The 15,592-nt window shown below is 37.1% G+C and overlaps 2 protein-coding genes across 4 annotated transcripts; both read left to right on the forward strand.

Moving 5' to 3' along the window:
* Positions 1–81: 81 nt before the first annotated feature.
* On the forward strand, positions 82–3,660 carry LOC311067861 (speriolin-like; the record flags this gene model as incomplete). The annotated part of the gene is given in 5 exon segments (XM_084090008.1): positions 82–184; positions 787–957; positions 2,839–2,893; positions 2,895–2,961; positions 3,313–3,660. Coding segments are annotated over 5 exon segments (726 nt in total). The 3' UTR covers positions 3,643–3,660.
* Positions 3,661–4,032: 372 nt separating this feature from the next.
* Positions 4,033–14,973, forward strand: smpd5 (sphingomyelin phosphodiesterase 5). 3 transcript variants are annotated; one of them, XM_084090069.1, is made up of 9 exons: positions 4,033–4,232; positions 5,332–5,425; positions 8,050–9,139; positions 11,453–11,528; positions 12,393–12,533; positions 12,642–12,731; positions 13,692–13,755; positions 13,894–14,041; positions 14,482–14,973. In XM_084090069.1, the coding sequence occupies exons 3-9, from the start codon at positions 8,117–8,119 to the stop codon at positions 14,614–14,616; spliced, it is 1,677 nt and encodes a 558-aa protein (XP_083946195.1). In that variant the 5' UTR covers positions 4,033–4,232; positions 5,332–5,425; positions 8,050–8,116; the 3' UTR covers positions 14,617–14,973. The 3 variants fall into 3 exon arrangements, with proteins under 3 accessions (XP_083946195.1, XP_083946194.1, XP_083946196.1); XM_084090070.1 differs by lacking the exon at positions 4,033–4,232 and adding an exon at positions 4,300–4,619; XM_084090068.1 differs by lacking the exon at positions 5,332–5,425 and having other exon boundaries at positions 4,047–4,232.
* The last annotated feature ends 619 nt before the right edge of the window (positions 14,974–15,592 follow it).

A 15,592-nucleotide genomic window follows, 5' to 3' on the forward strand; every position in this document is an offset into this window, starting at 1 on the left:
AGCATTCTGATTCTTGTGCTTTTCTCAAAAACAGAAGTAAAATCATGTGTGCTTGATCTGGTAAAAAACAGTTCATTGCGGATGGACGTTGAGGAACTGTGTCATGACATGGATCGTTTGGATAGTGAAGAAAATGCTGAGCTGAACAGATTTACATCAACCGATGGTCTGATCAGTCATACCGGTAGGAAAGGAGCCATAATATTTAATACTGATGAAGAAACGTAAGATAACTTTGTTTGGTTGTGCAGCCAGAGCTGATATAGTGCAGATTAGGGTTATAATCATTACATAAAACAAACTATTAAAAACATTTCTGTTCATTGAAATAAAGCTGAAATGAAATAAGATACAAATATTAGTTGAAAAACGAAATTGTTGCCTATAGGCAATAAACTGAAATAAGTTGAAGCACTAAAATTATTAACTAAATCAATAAAAACTAAAATTGAAATAAAAAATTGTTAGCAAAATTTAAAAAAAAACTAATAAAATGGAAAAATTAACATGAAAACTAAAACTAAAAAATGAAATCTTATTCAAAATATGAATAAAACTGCATGAATACTTGAATAGATCATGAAGCCATACTGTAAATATATAGTGCATATCATGAAGCCTTCTTTATAAATTCACATATTTTTAATCTCTCCTACACCCAGTCCCGGAAAATATGTTAAGACTGAGTTCATTCATTCGCTATTGTGATTGTAAAGACTGAATTTTATTGTGATTGTAATAAAAGTCTCTTTAAGTGCTGTATATAAAGTGTTTGCTGTGATTCAGGCAGGAGAGTGAATCTTGAGTTGAACGCCACAGTGGATGAAAGCAGATTCAGTGATGAGTTTTTGAAAAGAGCCCAGAAGACATCCTCACCCGTCAATCTTCTGCACACACTGTCAGCTGTCAATCATGAGGAGCTGCCCAGCTGCTTCATCACACACCACACACTCAGAGGTGTGCAACCTTCATTTCACACTAGGGTTACTATTCAAAAACATGTCCGTACTTCAACTGAAATCAAATCATTGTAACACTTTACAATAAGGTCTCATTTGTTAATGCATTAACTAACAATAACAAATATATACAGCATTTATTTTCATGTTAGTTCACGGTGCATTCATTAATGTCAACAGATACAACTTTTGATCTTAAAAAAAGTACTAGTAAGTGTTGAGAAGATTAACATTAACTAAGATTAATAAATGCTGTAGAACTAATGTAGTTAACAAATGGAACCTTATTGTAAAGTGTTACCAATAAAATATGCATGAAAACATTTATTTCAGTCAGTTGTAGAGGCAACATTTAGTTTAGCTTTAATGTACTAAAATACCTCAAACTAAAACTTAAATAAAAATGAATAAAAACTAGATGACTTTTGAGCTCAAAAAGAAATAATAAAACTTTGTAACATTTATTTTATTTTTGTAAAGATATGTATAGACAGTGTATATATGTCTACAAACTAGTTTCATGCATGATATCACTTCCAATTTAGCTATTTTACTATTTGTTAATATTTTGAATTAGCTTTTGTTCTTATATTTTCTTAGTTTTTATTTTTGTTTAATTTAATAAACTTAAACTTATTTTAGTCAGTTGCCAAACCGCCTAATGTGTGTGTATGTATATAGTTGGTCAATGAAACTGAAACAATAGTTTATTAGTATGGTGAGGGCCTCTTTTTACAGCCAATACAGCATCAGTTCATCTTGGGAATGACAGATGCAAGTCCTTCACAGTGACACAGAGGGATTTTGAGGGATTTTCCTCTTCCAGAACAGTGTCCAGGTCACTATATGATGATGGTGGAGGAAAACGTTTTCTGACTCGCTCCTCCACAACACCTCAATAATCTTCAGATCTGGTGACTGTGCAGAGCATGGGAGATGTTCAACTTCACTTTCATCTTCATCAAACCCTTCTGTCTCCAGTCTTGCTGTGTGTATTATCATGCTGATACACGGTTTGAACATCCGGTGCTCATGATCCTCCAGAATGGTTCGCTAGTCCTCGGCAGTGACGTGTCCATCAAACACAGTCAGGATTGTCATGATATTGCAGCTCAAACCATCACTGATCCACCCGTGCTTCACTCAGGTCAGCAACAGTCCGGGTGTTGAGACGCTTTAGGGTTTCTCCACACCGTAACTCACACGGATGTGGGAAAGACTCATCAGAGAACGATACGTGTTTCACATTGTCCACATCCCAGGGACAGTGAGTTGGGAAGCTGTGGTTTCATGTGTTTTGGATATAATCCGGGTTAGTACCTGGACATCTCTGTCAGAAGCTTCCTCTTGCACCGACAGTTACTCCTGTTGGATGTTGTTCGTCCTCTGTGGTTTAATGCCGACATTAGCCTGGATATTATATCTCTCGATACACAAAGACTTGCTGTCCTGATCACAGATGAACCAGAGACACACACCAACAATTTGTCCTCTTTTGAACTCTGATATGTCTCCCATTATGTTGTGCAGATTGCAATATTTCATGTGCAGCTGTGCTATTGCTCTGCTAATTCAACCTTCACACTCGGCTCTTACTGATGAATGTAAATCAGTGGAGATACACACATATACAGGCGTGAAACCTACAACACTATATTGGCCAGTGTTTCAGTTTCATTCTCTAACCCATGCATGCATACTTTTTTCAGCTTTGTGTAAAATGTTTTTAATAGTTTTAGTCAACAATAATAACCCTGGCACACAATTTAAACTGCAAAAACTCTGAGCAAACAATGAGTTTGAACTTTTAAAGCAAAAAGCTTCAGCTGATCCTCATCTGGTCTTGTGTACTGATGGTTAATCTGATCTATTCCTGCAGATCACAGCAGGTTACTGGGTGAAACTGCCTTCCAGCTGGACCGTCGAATCCTCTCACGTTTTCCAGGAACAGTCTAGACTGTATGGATTCACCGTGCAGAACATACGAGATAAAATAAAGCAGGTGAGCGGGACATGATATTGAGACACATGTACAATTGACTATAATAAGAAGTTAATTAGCTTCATTAATGTTCAAAAATATTAAATCCAGACCATTAAATATATTTATTTAGTGCTGCATGCAATGGTAATGCAGTCATCATGACTGTAAAGCTGAAATGTGTAATTTTGTGACTCTCAAAATGCTTTTTCTCAGTTTAATATGCAGAGACAACTATACGTAATCCATTCATATTTCCCCTTCAAATGCAAATGGGATTATGTAATTGTTAAGTGTTTGCTGGCTGTAGATTCAGACATGAGCCTGTGGGATGTTTTGACATGTATTTGCTGTGTCTCATTCAATATTTAACATCGGGTCTCCATTCACCCCCTGACTGGGATTGTGGATGAAGCTTATAAGTTCCAGCTGTTGGAGAGACACACAGAGATCATGAACAGGCTTCATACCCTGGGCTATAACATGCGTCTACACCCTCCCTTCAGCGAGTTCATTGTCAACTCCTACGGGATCCTGAAGGAGACGCCTGGTGCCCAGGAACGGGCCTACACCAACCCTGAGTTTTTGCACAGGGTGATTGTTGAAACTGCCCCGTCCAGGTTGCTGAAGGATCTTCTGCTGCTGCTCAGGTGCTTACGTTTCATGGCACGACTGGATGGACGGAGTCTGTTCCTGTGGTAGAAACTTCTCAATCCACATGTCCCGTCCTGCTTTGCTCCTTTCTGGAAATAAACAACCTAGAAATGCAAGAAAACACTGAGTGTGGGGGTGAATGGAAAGATAACATGTTTGAATGTGTATGTTAGATCAGCAGGACAAATCATTTTACATAAAATGGGGGAAGACTAAGTTTAAGCTAAAAATAGCCTATATAAACAAGATATTTCAAGGTAGCCTATTTGCTCGCTCCTTTCTTTGCAACTGTTAAAATGAGAAAATGTAAATTCAAGCTTGGAAATGTCAACATATAGCCTACTGTATGTATATTGTAAAGCAGTAACATTAACATATTCCCAAACATCCCCTCAAAAAATAAGCCAGTTTCAGCAGAAGGGCTTTGCGGAAGTGCGCGCACACACTGGGATGTGGACGGGCGCGCGCATGACCTACTATACTGTATGCGTGCGTGCGGAAACCGCTGGAGGAACGCGAGCAGCAGAGAGACTGATGAGTCGGATTCACTGAGTCAGAAAGGTGTCCAATACACGGACTGACCGCAACATCAGCTCATGTTCAAAGCAAAGCCTGTCGCGCGCCACAAACAGAGTCAGGTAAGACAGGTAAACTTTACCAGCTCGCGACTGCTGCCATTTCCGCCCTGCTAACTAACCGGGATCTGGTCACCAGTGGCACGTGACTGTAGGTAGATTACAGAAAGCCGTAACAGGGTTTAGACGGGAAGAGGGAGAGAGACAAAATAATTATAATATGATAATTTCGCGCAGATGCATGATGACGTCAGCACACGTGTGGAGTTCATCTTGCATTAGATCCAGTGCATGTTTTGACCTGTTCCCTGCAGTGCAATTTTACATGCATCTGATTTCATTATTCATCACTATGCATTAGATCATATCAGTGTCGTAAATGCTCTCGATCGATAAATCAATAGGTATTAATCCAGTTGAGTATGCGGTCAACAGAAGATCCCTGCTACTGTAAGTCTCTTATCTCTAGTGCATTATTGGCTCCTGAATAGCAAACTGCCATATTATAGTATACTGTTTCAGCAGTACATACTCACGAATTAACCAGGGCTGGTGGCAGAAATGCACCATGATCCTCTGATTTTTATCTCTTATACATGTCATAGTATCCTTTTGTTGTTATTGGCAGTCCTGTTTTGCTGACAACATTTTTATGGGTGAGTTCCCTCATTCAGAAACCCTATGACTCGGACATATCCCATGATACCTGGGTGATATAGATACAGACAGTTGTGAAATGTCGAGCAATTGAAGAAACACAATTTTGGAGCAGAAGGAGGTGTTTTTGTTTTTGCATTATACGGGACATTCTACCAGAAACGTACATTTCCACTTAAAAAAATCTTGGGGGAAAATTCTTATAGCTTATTCTTAAATCTGAGTCATATGGAGGACATGTTAAACTATGAGAAACACATATTATGCCATCTCAGCATGTTTTTATGATTGAATGTATACATTTGTTTTTACATTTAACGCCAAGGTCATGGGTTCCATTCCCTGGAAATGTGTGTTAGTCTGTTAAATGCGTAAATGTAAAAGATTTATTACCCACAATTTGAAAAAAACAAACCACCAGTTGAGAACTGAAACATTTCATTGAACGTAAAGGAAAATAAATTCTAACCAAAGGTTATGAAAGCTTGTTTCTCCTGTTCAACAGGCTGCATGGAGATTATTGTGTTTGTCAAAGAAGCCTTTCACAGAACGCATTGAAAAGAAAAGGGATTGTCAAATGCCATCCACTAACTGACTAGGTGAATAGAAATGTTGTCCACTCTGAAAGCATTTTAGCTTTATTTTTCTGGGCTTTCATTAAGACAGACTAGTCACAGCGTGTTGTTCAAGCCAGTGTTATTTTAGTTTTTATAAACATTTAGAATATTTACTATTATTATTCTAAGATGGAAAATAGTCAGTGTGTCTGAAGTTTTGACTGCTGTGTGAAAGGGTTATTTTAGTATCAATGAGATACTGTTTTTGATATTTAAATATTCAAATATTTTATTCACATTTTCCATTTTCAATTTTAGTTAAAGTTTTAATAATTTTTATTTGTCCTTTTGTCATTTTTAAAATGTCTTTATTATTTTAGTACTTAAACTAAACTAAAACGAGAAATGCTTGTTGGCAGCTATAGCTGAAATAAAATAAGTTTGTTTTTTAATATTTTATTTTAGTTAACGTTTATTTTATTTCAAATACATTTTAAAAAAATGGTTTTAGTTAATGATAATAACCCTGGTTCAGAGTTATTTTACTATATTTTATTTCAATTAACTTTTTTTATGATTTTAGATAGAGGAATAGTTCACCCTAAAATGGAAATTATCCCATAATTTACTCACCCTCAAGCCATCCTGGGTGTATATGACTTTCTTCTTTCAGCCAAACACAATCAGAGTTATATTAAATAATAATCCTGGCTCTTCCCAACTTTGTAATGGCTTTGACTAGTGGCCGAGTTTTTGAAGAAAGTTTTTCGTAAGAAATATATCCATATTTAAAACAAGAGGTCGACCGATTCATCGGTTTTGCCGATTAATCGACACCGATAGTTGATTGGTGGAACTATCGTTATCGGCAAAAATACATACCGATAGTTTTCTGGTTGTCCGTTGCTGGAGCGGCTGAGAAGCGCGCGCTGTCATTGATTCATTACACAGTAAGAGAGAGCTGAGAAGGGTCTGCTGGCATCATGCAGTACAAGAGCGGCCTCTAGAGGTGTAATAAAAACTATCGCTGATGCCTCGTGTTGTTTATTTCGACACGTGATGCTGCGTGCTGCACTGAGAGCACACGCTGCGTGGAGAGCGCTGACATCAGATGCGCGTTTAAAGCACCGACAGCTAAAAGGTATACAGTACATTTTGTCATATCATTATAAAGTGATTAATTTGTTGACTAAATGCTGCATTAGTAGAGACAGAACAGCACAACAGTATGTTTGTTTGCCTTCAAGGCTGAGAGGACGCTAACATTAGTAGTACCTCAAGCGGTTAAAACACTGACAAAAATAAACGTAAGTCCGACCCGAATGTTTAATGTCACAATTGTTACCTCTATTTGCATTAGTTTATATCCAGCTGGTCACTTTTATGCATTGAATATGCAGAGAAGTTGCATATTTAAAGCTAGAGACGTAAGATAGCAAACTGATATGTTCATACAGACGCCAGAAACATATAAACAAATCAGAAAAGCATTCGATTTCGGTTATTTTTTCATCATCACTTTAATACGTTTTGTTATTTTGATTAGATAATCATCAAGTGTTTATAAAATAGAAGCAAAAGTGTGAGACTATACATTTAATATTTATGTCATTTCAATGCTCTGGCGTTGTAGATATTTAAGCATGGCTGTTTGGATTTATATGAAATGATAACACTTACAATAAAATTCCATATGTAACATTAACTAAGGTTAATAACTTCTGTATAAGGATTGTTCATTATTTGTTAATTAACATGTACTAATACATTTTTAAATTAAGGTTTTTATTTGTTAACCATAGATTAATGCACTATCAATCTAGCATGAATGATCAAGGTGCAATTGTATTGCTCAAATATTATACTGATCAAATTTTGTTACTTTTTTATTCATTAAGTTGGCTTGAAAAAGAACAGTTTAACAGTTATATTTTGAATGTAACTGGTTTTATTTGTTATTTAGAGTATTACTTTTTGTTTCAGTTTGAATGAATGTCTTTTATTGACTTCAGTATTTATTCATATTATATATTTATTTCATTTAGCATGTTTTCATGGTTCAATACAGTTTTATTATTTTTATAATAAAGTTCAGCACTGTTTTACTTAGAATGTTATGTTTGTTTTTATCCAGTATCAATTTTAAAAACTATCGGTTGATCAATCGGTTATCGGCAAGTATGGCCCAACCTAGCTATCGTTATCGGTAAAATCCACTATCGGTCGACCTCTATTTAAAACTTTATAAACTATAATCGCTATAATTTAATAATTGCTAATTATTAAATATTATTAAATAATTATTAAATATAGCTAGTTAGTTGGGGACATTTAAACATTCAACAATATTATTGATCTGCCTTACTTCAGGTGGACGATGACGCAATTTTCTTCTAGAAACAAACTTTGTTGTATTATTTTCATGTTATCACTGTGAAGGTGCTTTGATACAATCTGTATTGTAAAAGCGCTATATAAATAAAGGTGACTTAACTTAACTATAATCACTGGCTACTGGCAACATCCGTATATTTTTGGGTGAACTATTCCTTAAACAATAATAACCCTGGTTCATACAATCCACTGACTAGTTGATTTGGTAAATATATAGCTTTTCACTTTCCAAACATTCTAACATTTTCACCTTATTTGTAATTTTGCCACAGAGTTCAAGTGGTTATGTGGAAGATCTGAGATGAGAAGGCTTCTTTCCGAGGCGTGCGGCGCTGAGGCATGTCTTTAAGAGAGTCGCCTTTCCCCAACTGTTTTCTGGAAGGTCTCCATGCTGTAGGATGGAGTCTCATCTTCCCGTGTTTCTGGTTCCTGGACCGTCTCCTCGCCGTCTGCGTCTCCACCAGTCTGGAGCGCGTGCTGAGGCGCGAACAGGAGTGCTACCTCCACCCGCTTAAGCTCGTCTTCGGCTCCGTCCTGTTCCTCATCCTGTTTATACTTTCCACACCATTCGCCCTTCTGGGATTCGTATTATGGGCTCCACTCCAGGCCGCACGCCGGCCGTTCTCGTACCGCCATCAGGTGCAGATCCTTCACACGGAGGATCGTAATTCTAGATGGGAGGAGACGAAGAAGGTCAGTTTTGGGTTTCTGACGGGAAACCTGTGCCTGTTGCCCGACGGCGTAGCGCGCTTCAACAACCTCGGGCATACGCAACAGCGCGCGTCAATCATCGGGAAAAACATCGTGCAGGGTGTCACTCGCCCGCACATCCGTATTTTCGTAGATTCTCCGAGTAGCTGCGGCACCGTTACCCCGTCCAGCAGTTTGATGCCGCAACCGACCCCGTCCTCGTACGGATCTGTAGACTTTTCCATCACCGGTCAGAAGGACGGGGCCGAAGCGGATGAAACCAATGGTCCAAACCAGCAGCTTCCCAAACCCAACTGCAACCAGAACTCCAAGCAGCACAAGCATTCGCCTCGTCCCTTAAGAGACGGCGACATGCTGATGGAAGTGTCCTCTTTGTTCCCGTCCTCGGTGGATATAGTTTGCCTCCAGGAGGTTTTCGATAAGAGAGCCGCTCTGAAGCTCGCACAGGCTCTCGGGTCGCTCTATGAACATGTTCTCTATGACGTTGGCGTTTACGCCTGCCAGCCTGCTGGAACGTGCTCCTCTTTCAAGTTTTTCAACAGTGGTTTGTTCCTGGCCAGTCGCTATCCCGTGATGGAGGCTCAGTACCGCTGCTTTCCAAACAGCCGAGGAGAGGACGCGCTGGCTGCCAAAGGCCTGCTGGCTGTAAAGGTACAGCATTCAGTTTAACATTGCTCCTGATCTATTAGGGGTGGAACGGTACATGTATTCGTATTGAACCGAAACGGTACAGGCGTCACGGTTCGGTGCATAAATTTACACGGAGAATACATGGTATAAAAATGAATAAAACTCACGTGCAAATTAATTTATGTAATACGCGGGTTCTTTAGGGACACAGAGAGAGAGAGAGAGCGATCGAAAAGTCGCAAAGTGTTTACTTATTTGTGTGCGTGTGTGTGTGTGTGTGTGTGTGTGTGTGTGTGTGTGTGTGTGTGTGTGTGTGTGAGGCGCGGGCGCGATCGAACAGAGGAAACACAAAAACATACTCCGTCATTTTGTTCATACAGGACATCATTCAAACTGCAAACTGTTTAAGTTACTGTTAGTAAAATTTTTAAGGAAAACAAATATATTAATCTGAAATGTAGCAAATTAATTTCCAATTCATTCAGATACAATTACCAAACATATCTCAAGGTCTTTTTGTCTTTTTATTAATTTAATTAATCACTTTAACTAATTATATAAAACTATTGTCAGTGCACTACAAATAAACTGGTTCTATGCCTTTACTTTATTAATAAAACTTATTTAAAAAATACAAGTCTTAAGTAATTTATTTTCCTTTGGTGGTACAGCCTGAGACATGCACAAGCCTTCTGCATTTTTGTTTTGCTTTTCCCTCCATTGTACCGAACTCGTACCGAACCGTGATGTCTGAACCGAGGTATGAACCGAACCGTGACTTCTGTGTACCGTTCCACCCCTATGATCTACAATGTTTTATAAATAGGTTTGGAAATGAAAGGCCCCGGTAAACTCACAGCAAAGTTATTTTCCATTCTTCGCTTAGGGGTAAAATGAAGTTCAAAATACCTGAGCAGCGCTATCCCAACTAACTGGGAACGTTCTCAGAGTTTTGGCTAATGTTTTGGCAAGGTTCTCTCAAAGTTATGACCAAACGTTCTTCCAGTAACGTTAATAGAATGTTATCTAGTCTATGATTTCAAAACGTTAGCACAAAAATGTTATTTATACATTGTTTATACAACATTTTTAAAATGTTACTACTTGTTTCAGAATGTTCAGAGAACATTAAACATTAACGTTCCCAAAATGTTTGTTGAATGACAAAATGGAATGTTTCCTTAAAAGTCCCCCTGTAGTCAATAACTTTATCCCTTAAAACTAATTTTTGATCACCAAAATTACATATTTAAAAGTTTTTTCCTTGAAAAAAAAAATTCTTCATGCCTTAAAATAGATTGAATGTAACTCTACACCCTTGCCTCTTTCAGTATGAATCTATGAATATGCAAATTAGCATGTTTTGTAAATATGTGACCCTGGACCAGTCACATGGGTACATTTTTTGAAATTGAGATTTATACATCATCTGAAAGCTGATTAAATAGGCTTTCCATTGGTGTATGGTTTGTTAGGATACAATATTTGGCCGAGATACAACTATTTGAAAATCTGGAATCTGAGGGTGCAAAAAAATCAAAACATTGAGAAAATCTCCTTTAAAGTTGTCCATTTATGTTGGCGATTGTGCTGCATTCACTCACTAAAATAAATGTTTTATATATGTACGGTAGGAAATTTGCAATATATCTTCATGAAACATGATCTTTACTTAATATCCTAATGATTTTTGGCATAAAAGAAAAATCGGATCATTTTGACCCATACAATGTATGTTGGCTATTGCCACAATATACCCATGTGACTTGTGACTGGTTTTGTGATCTAGGGTCAGATATGTGCTGCACGCTTTCCTCTCAATAAGTAAACACAAGTAAAACAACAGCGGTGAGAAAACAGCAGTTGTGACGTGCATATGTTCACACCAGCTCTGCAATTTGGCACTCCAGTCGAGTCACGTTTATTTATATTGCTTTAAAAACAAGCAGCTTTACAATATTAAACATGAAAAACTCTCAGTGTCGCTTTTAATTAAGAATTACAACTTCAATTTCTACTCTAAAGCAGCTCTCCAGTGTGTTCATGTTTTTACTTGAATCTGAACTCAATGGACTGAAGAAACAAGTCAAAGAAGGCGGAGCCTCAGAGCCACACCCACCTATTATGTAATCGACATGGACCAATGGTAGTTCGAAAGTGTTCACCAACAGGACGTTAGTTTGGAATATATTTCAAACTCCCGAAACAAACTTTATTTTGGCCTGATTTTGTTCAAAATTATGTGACATTAGTTTGCTATATGACATTAGTATATCGGGGCCTTAAACTAACTATACTAAAAAGTGTGCCTAAACCAAATTATTTTCTCACTAGGTGGAGATAGGGTTACAAAAAGGGGAAAAGAAAATGGTTGGGTATATTAACTGCACTCATCTGCACGCTCCTGAAGGCAAGTGTGTTGTTATTGTTATGATGCATCTACAGAAATAGTTCACCTATAAAATGAATGTTTGTGTTTGTTTTTCACCGTCATGTCGTTCCAAACCTGTATGCTGTTATTTTCTTGAGCAGGGAGTTATCTTGAGTTATTCTCAGGGATTCTCAAACTTTTTTTGTCAGCCTAACTTCTTTGAGCTGAAATATTTACTTGAAGCCTCCCTGAGATTTTATAATAATATTTCAACATTAATTACTCGCGTTTACAGTTCCCTGATGTCAGTTAATGCTTACAGTACATGCAGATAAACAAATAAGATATTTCATATTTTTTGTGTTTTATTTAGATTTTTATTTTAGTTACTTTTTTTAATGATTTATTTAATTTAATTATTTATTTTTAAAACAATAAAAAATTATATTTTTATGATTTAATTAATTACTTTTTATCAACTCACAAACTCCAGCTAGAGAAACCCTGCCACACGACAACAGTTCATAGTGACCATATCTGCTCCAAAAAGGACAAAAACACCATTAAAGTGCCATAAAAGCATCATAACCGTAGTCCATCTATCCATATAACTTGTCTTTTATATTACGAGTCATAGGATAGCTTTATATAAAAATTAAATCACTTGCACCAAAGCACTCAGATCTCAAATACAGGTTTGGAACAAAACAAGGATGAATAAATAATGACAAAAAATACATTTTTGGATATTTTGTGTAATGTAATCCAATTAAATTAAATTGTCTAGAATCCCAGTGGTGAAGACGGATTGTTTTTTGCATACTTAAGTATTATTGCACCAATATGTATAATAATATGCTTTGAAGCACATCAAATATTAAGACATTTCTGGTGTTTGATCAGGGGAAGGAGAGATACGCTTTGAGCAGCTTAACATGTTGACCAAATGGATCAGCGAGTTTCAAGCAGTGACCAGGCGAGAAGATGAAATGGTGATGTTTGACGTGCTTTGTGGGGATTTTAACTTCGACAACTGCTCCCCTGGTATGTACTGAACAACACACCACACACTGTACGTCTTGATTAAAGATCAATATTTATGCAAACTCATTAAATCAGTGTTTTCATGTGTCTTTCACGTGTTTTTACTAGATGACAGGTTGGAGCAAAGCCATAGTGTGTTTGAGGAATATACAGACCCCTGCAGAGCTGGACCTGGGAAAGAGAAGCCCTGGGTCATCGGTAACACTCTCGTTAGCTTCTTAGGCCCTGTTTACACCTGGTATTGAGATGCGGTTTGGACGATCGGATCACAAGTAGACGAGAGACACATCCTCGTTTACACCTGGTGTTTTAATCCCTCTCTTTTGTCCACTTTCAACCACTTCTGTCCTGATTTCTTTGAGGAGAGGGTCTATGGGCGGGTGAATGTATGGACTTTTTCAGATCTTTCAATCTAATGGACAAAATAAGCTCGAGCAACTTAGATATGAACGCACACAGAGACAAAACATACTGAGCATCAGCTTTCGTTTCTGCTCTGACAGACACAAGACCAGCCGAACGCTGAGTGTGTGTTAGAAATCAGGGATGGTGAGAGAACATTGTGCTTGGTATGTTTTTCATCTTCAAACCAAACTTGGATCTTCAGCCAACAAAGTTTAAATCCCGTCTTGCTAGCCGCTTCACATAATGTTTAGGCATTAGATCAGGAGGCGGAGAGTAGACGGTCTTTTGTGGCTGTTCGAACACATTGAGTGTTTACACTACGACAGCAATCCGGTCTAATGTGTTTTCATCTACCTCTGGAAGTGGTCGAAAGTGGACAAGCTCAAAACGTTTTACACCCCGTTTACACCCGTATTTAGTGACACCTACTTGTGATCCGATCGATCAAAACTCATCTTAATACCAGCACATTTAAACACGCTTTGTGAAATGAACGCACATTTTGGAGTGGAAAGTTGCCGTTTCGGATATTCTGTGGTTAAATAAAAACTTTATTTATTTATTTATTTTATTCCACTTTAATTTGGGTATTACTATTAGGATGTTGTTTTGTTTTCATTGTGTATTGTATGCAATTGTATTATATAGTTACAGTTTTGCATGAATAATTTAAAAAAAGTGTACAAATTATTATATTTTGTGAAATTCCAAATGAAAATATTTAAACACGAAAACTTGTGGTTTTACTTGTAGGAACCCTGTTGGAACAGCCAACACTCTATAACGAGAACATGAGGACTCCAGACAACCTGCAGCGGTGAGATATGGATATATATATATATATATATATATATATACACTTGAAATATACATGAAATGAAGCATAGCATAGAAAAATCTGCATAGTTTGAACAGGTTTTGATTCAGTCTAATCAGGCCTTGATCTTCTCTGTAGAACTTTGGAAAGTGAAGAACTGCGCAAGGACTATTTATCTCCCCCGGTGCCGGTCGACGGCGTTCCTCTGGTTTATCCTGAGCCGGATCAGCCCTGGGTGGGTCGACGGATCGATTACCTTCTGTATCGAGAGAGTCACTGCAAAACGGTGCGTTTCCTGCTAAGAATGACATGTTTGTGCTTCAGTGTTTAATAGACCTTTTTCACAGCAGCGCCATCTTTGATTTTTAATGGGAATGAAAGCGAGGCTGTGAGGGACAGACATGCATCTCTTCAATGGGCTGTACTGTTATTTAATGTGTTTTTGGATTGTTCTGCTCATGAAACACTGGAAAAATATCTTTCTAAGAAATTTCAGTTGACAAAAAACTCCCGACAATATAAGCTGTGGAAAATTTTGAGTAATCTAGGAGCTTTATACAGCTTTTTACAGCGGATGGCATTGAAAACACGGCAAGTCTATCCCTCACAGCCTCACTACCTGTCATGGCGCTGCTCTGAATAAGGTCTATACACTTGCCGTAAAAATGTACTTTAGGAAAAAAATATGTTCTGAAGTATTTAAATCTTTGTCTTTTTCCCGTGTAGGTTGTGGAAGAGTTCACGTACGTGACTCAGCTGGCTGGACTGACGGACCATATTCCTGTGGGCTTTAGACTCTCTGTGTCTCTGGATTCAGAAGATATCAGCCCACGTGTGCTTTCTAGTGGACCAGACTGCTGACACTTTAAAATATATACAAGTAAAGTAATGAATGCTTTAGAGGAATAGTTCAGCCAAAACAATATTATTATTCACCCTTATATGGGTTTGGAATAACATTGCCTATCATTTTTAAATGCTTGACATGTGGAGAAAACACCAAATATCACTATATGAATCACTATTTGAACAAAGCAATAGTTCTGACACTATGTCACTCTTTCCTATGCATATCCTCTGTACAGTGCCAGTAATGTGGATAGATATGACACAGTTTAATTTCTGTTTTTTTTTTTTTTATGACACTTTTTCATGACAACACAGAAATTATATTGGAAATATATTTTAATAAAAAGGTTGATTTTTTTTTTTTCCATATCATGCGTCTCTTGACACTTTTTTTCTGAGGTGTTTCTCTCTGAAAAGAGGTATTATTGTATATCAGTATTATATGCGCATATCAGTTTTCTGAGAATTGAGGCTTTTAACTCGGATCTAATCTAGATCAATCCTGATGTTGTTTTGAATTTCAGAAAATACCAGGCCAAGAGAATTCAAATCAAATGCTTTATTTTCTTGTCAGAAATAATACATTTACATGACCTACTTTTATTTACATAAAAAAAAGAAAAAATTATACCTTGAAATGCAATGCAAGTCACTTTGGATAAAAGTTTTTTGCCAAATGCTTATTCTGTTTAAATACCATAGTATTTAGTGTAATACCGATGACCACAGTGTAATAGTATGTATCAAAGCACCACCTCATCTACCATCTATCATCTGTTAGTATCCATGTACATGTACTTTCTTGTAAGAACATGTTTGAATTTATTTAAAATCTAGAATTTCAATTTCCAAATCTAGAACACTCACAAATGTTTTTTTTTTTTTTTTTTTTCCTGGAATGCATATCTTAATTATGACATTAAAAGTCATCATTTTTAAATTTATATTAGTGCTGTCAAATTGATCGCATCTAACATAAAAGTTTGTG

This window comes from Abramis brama (genome assembly GCF_963993115.1).
Source record: "Abramis brama genome assembly, chromosome: 17".
Classification (NCBI taxonomy): domain Eukaryota; kingdom Metazoa; phylum Chordata; class Actinopteri; order Cypriniformes; family Leuciscidae; genus Abramis; species Abramis brama.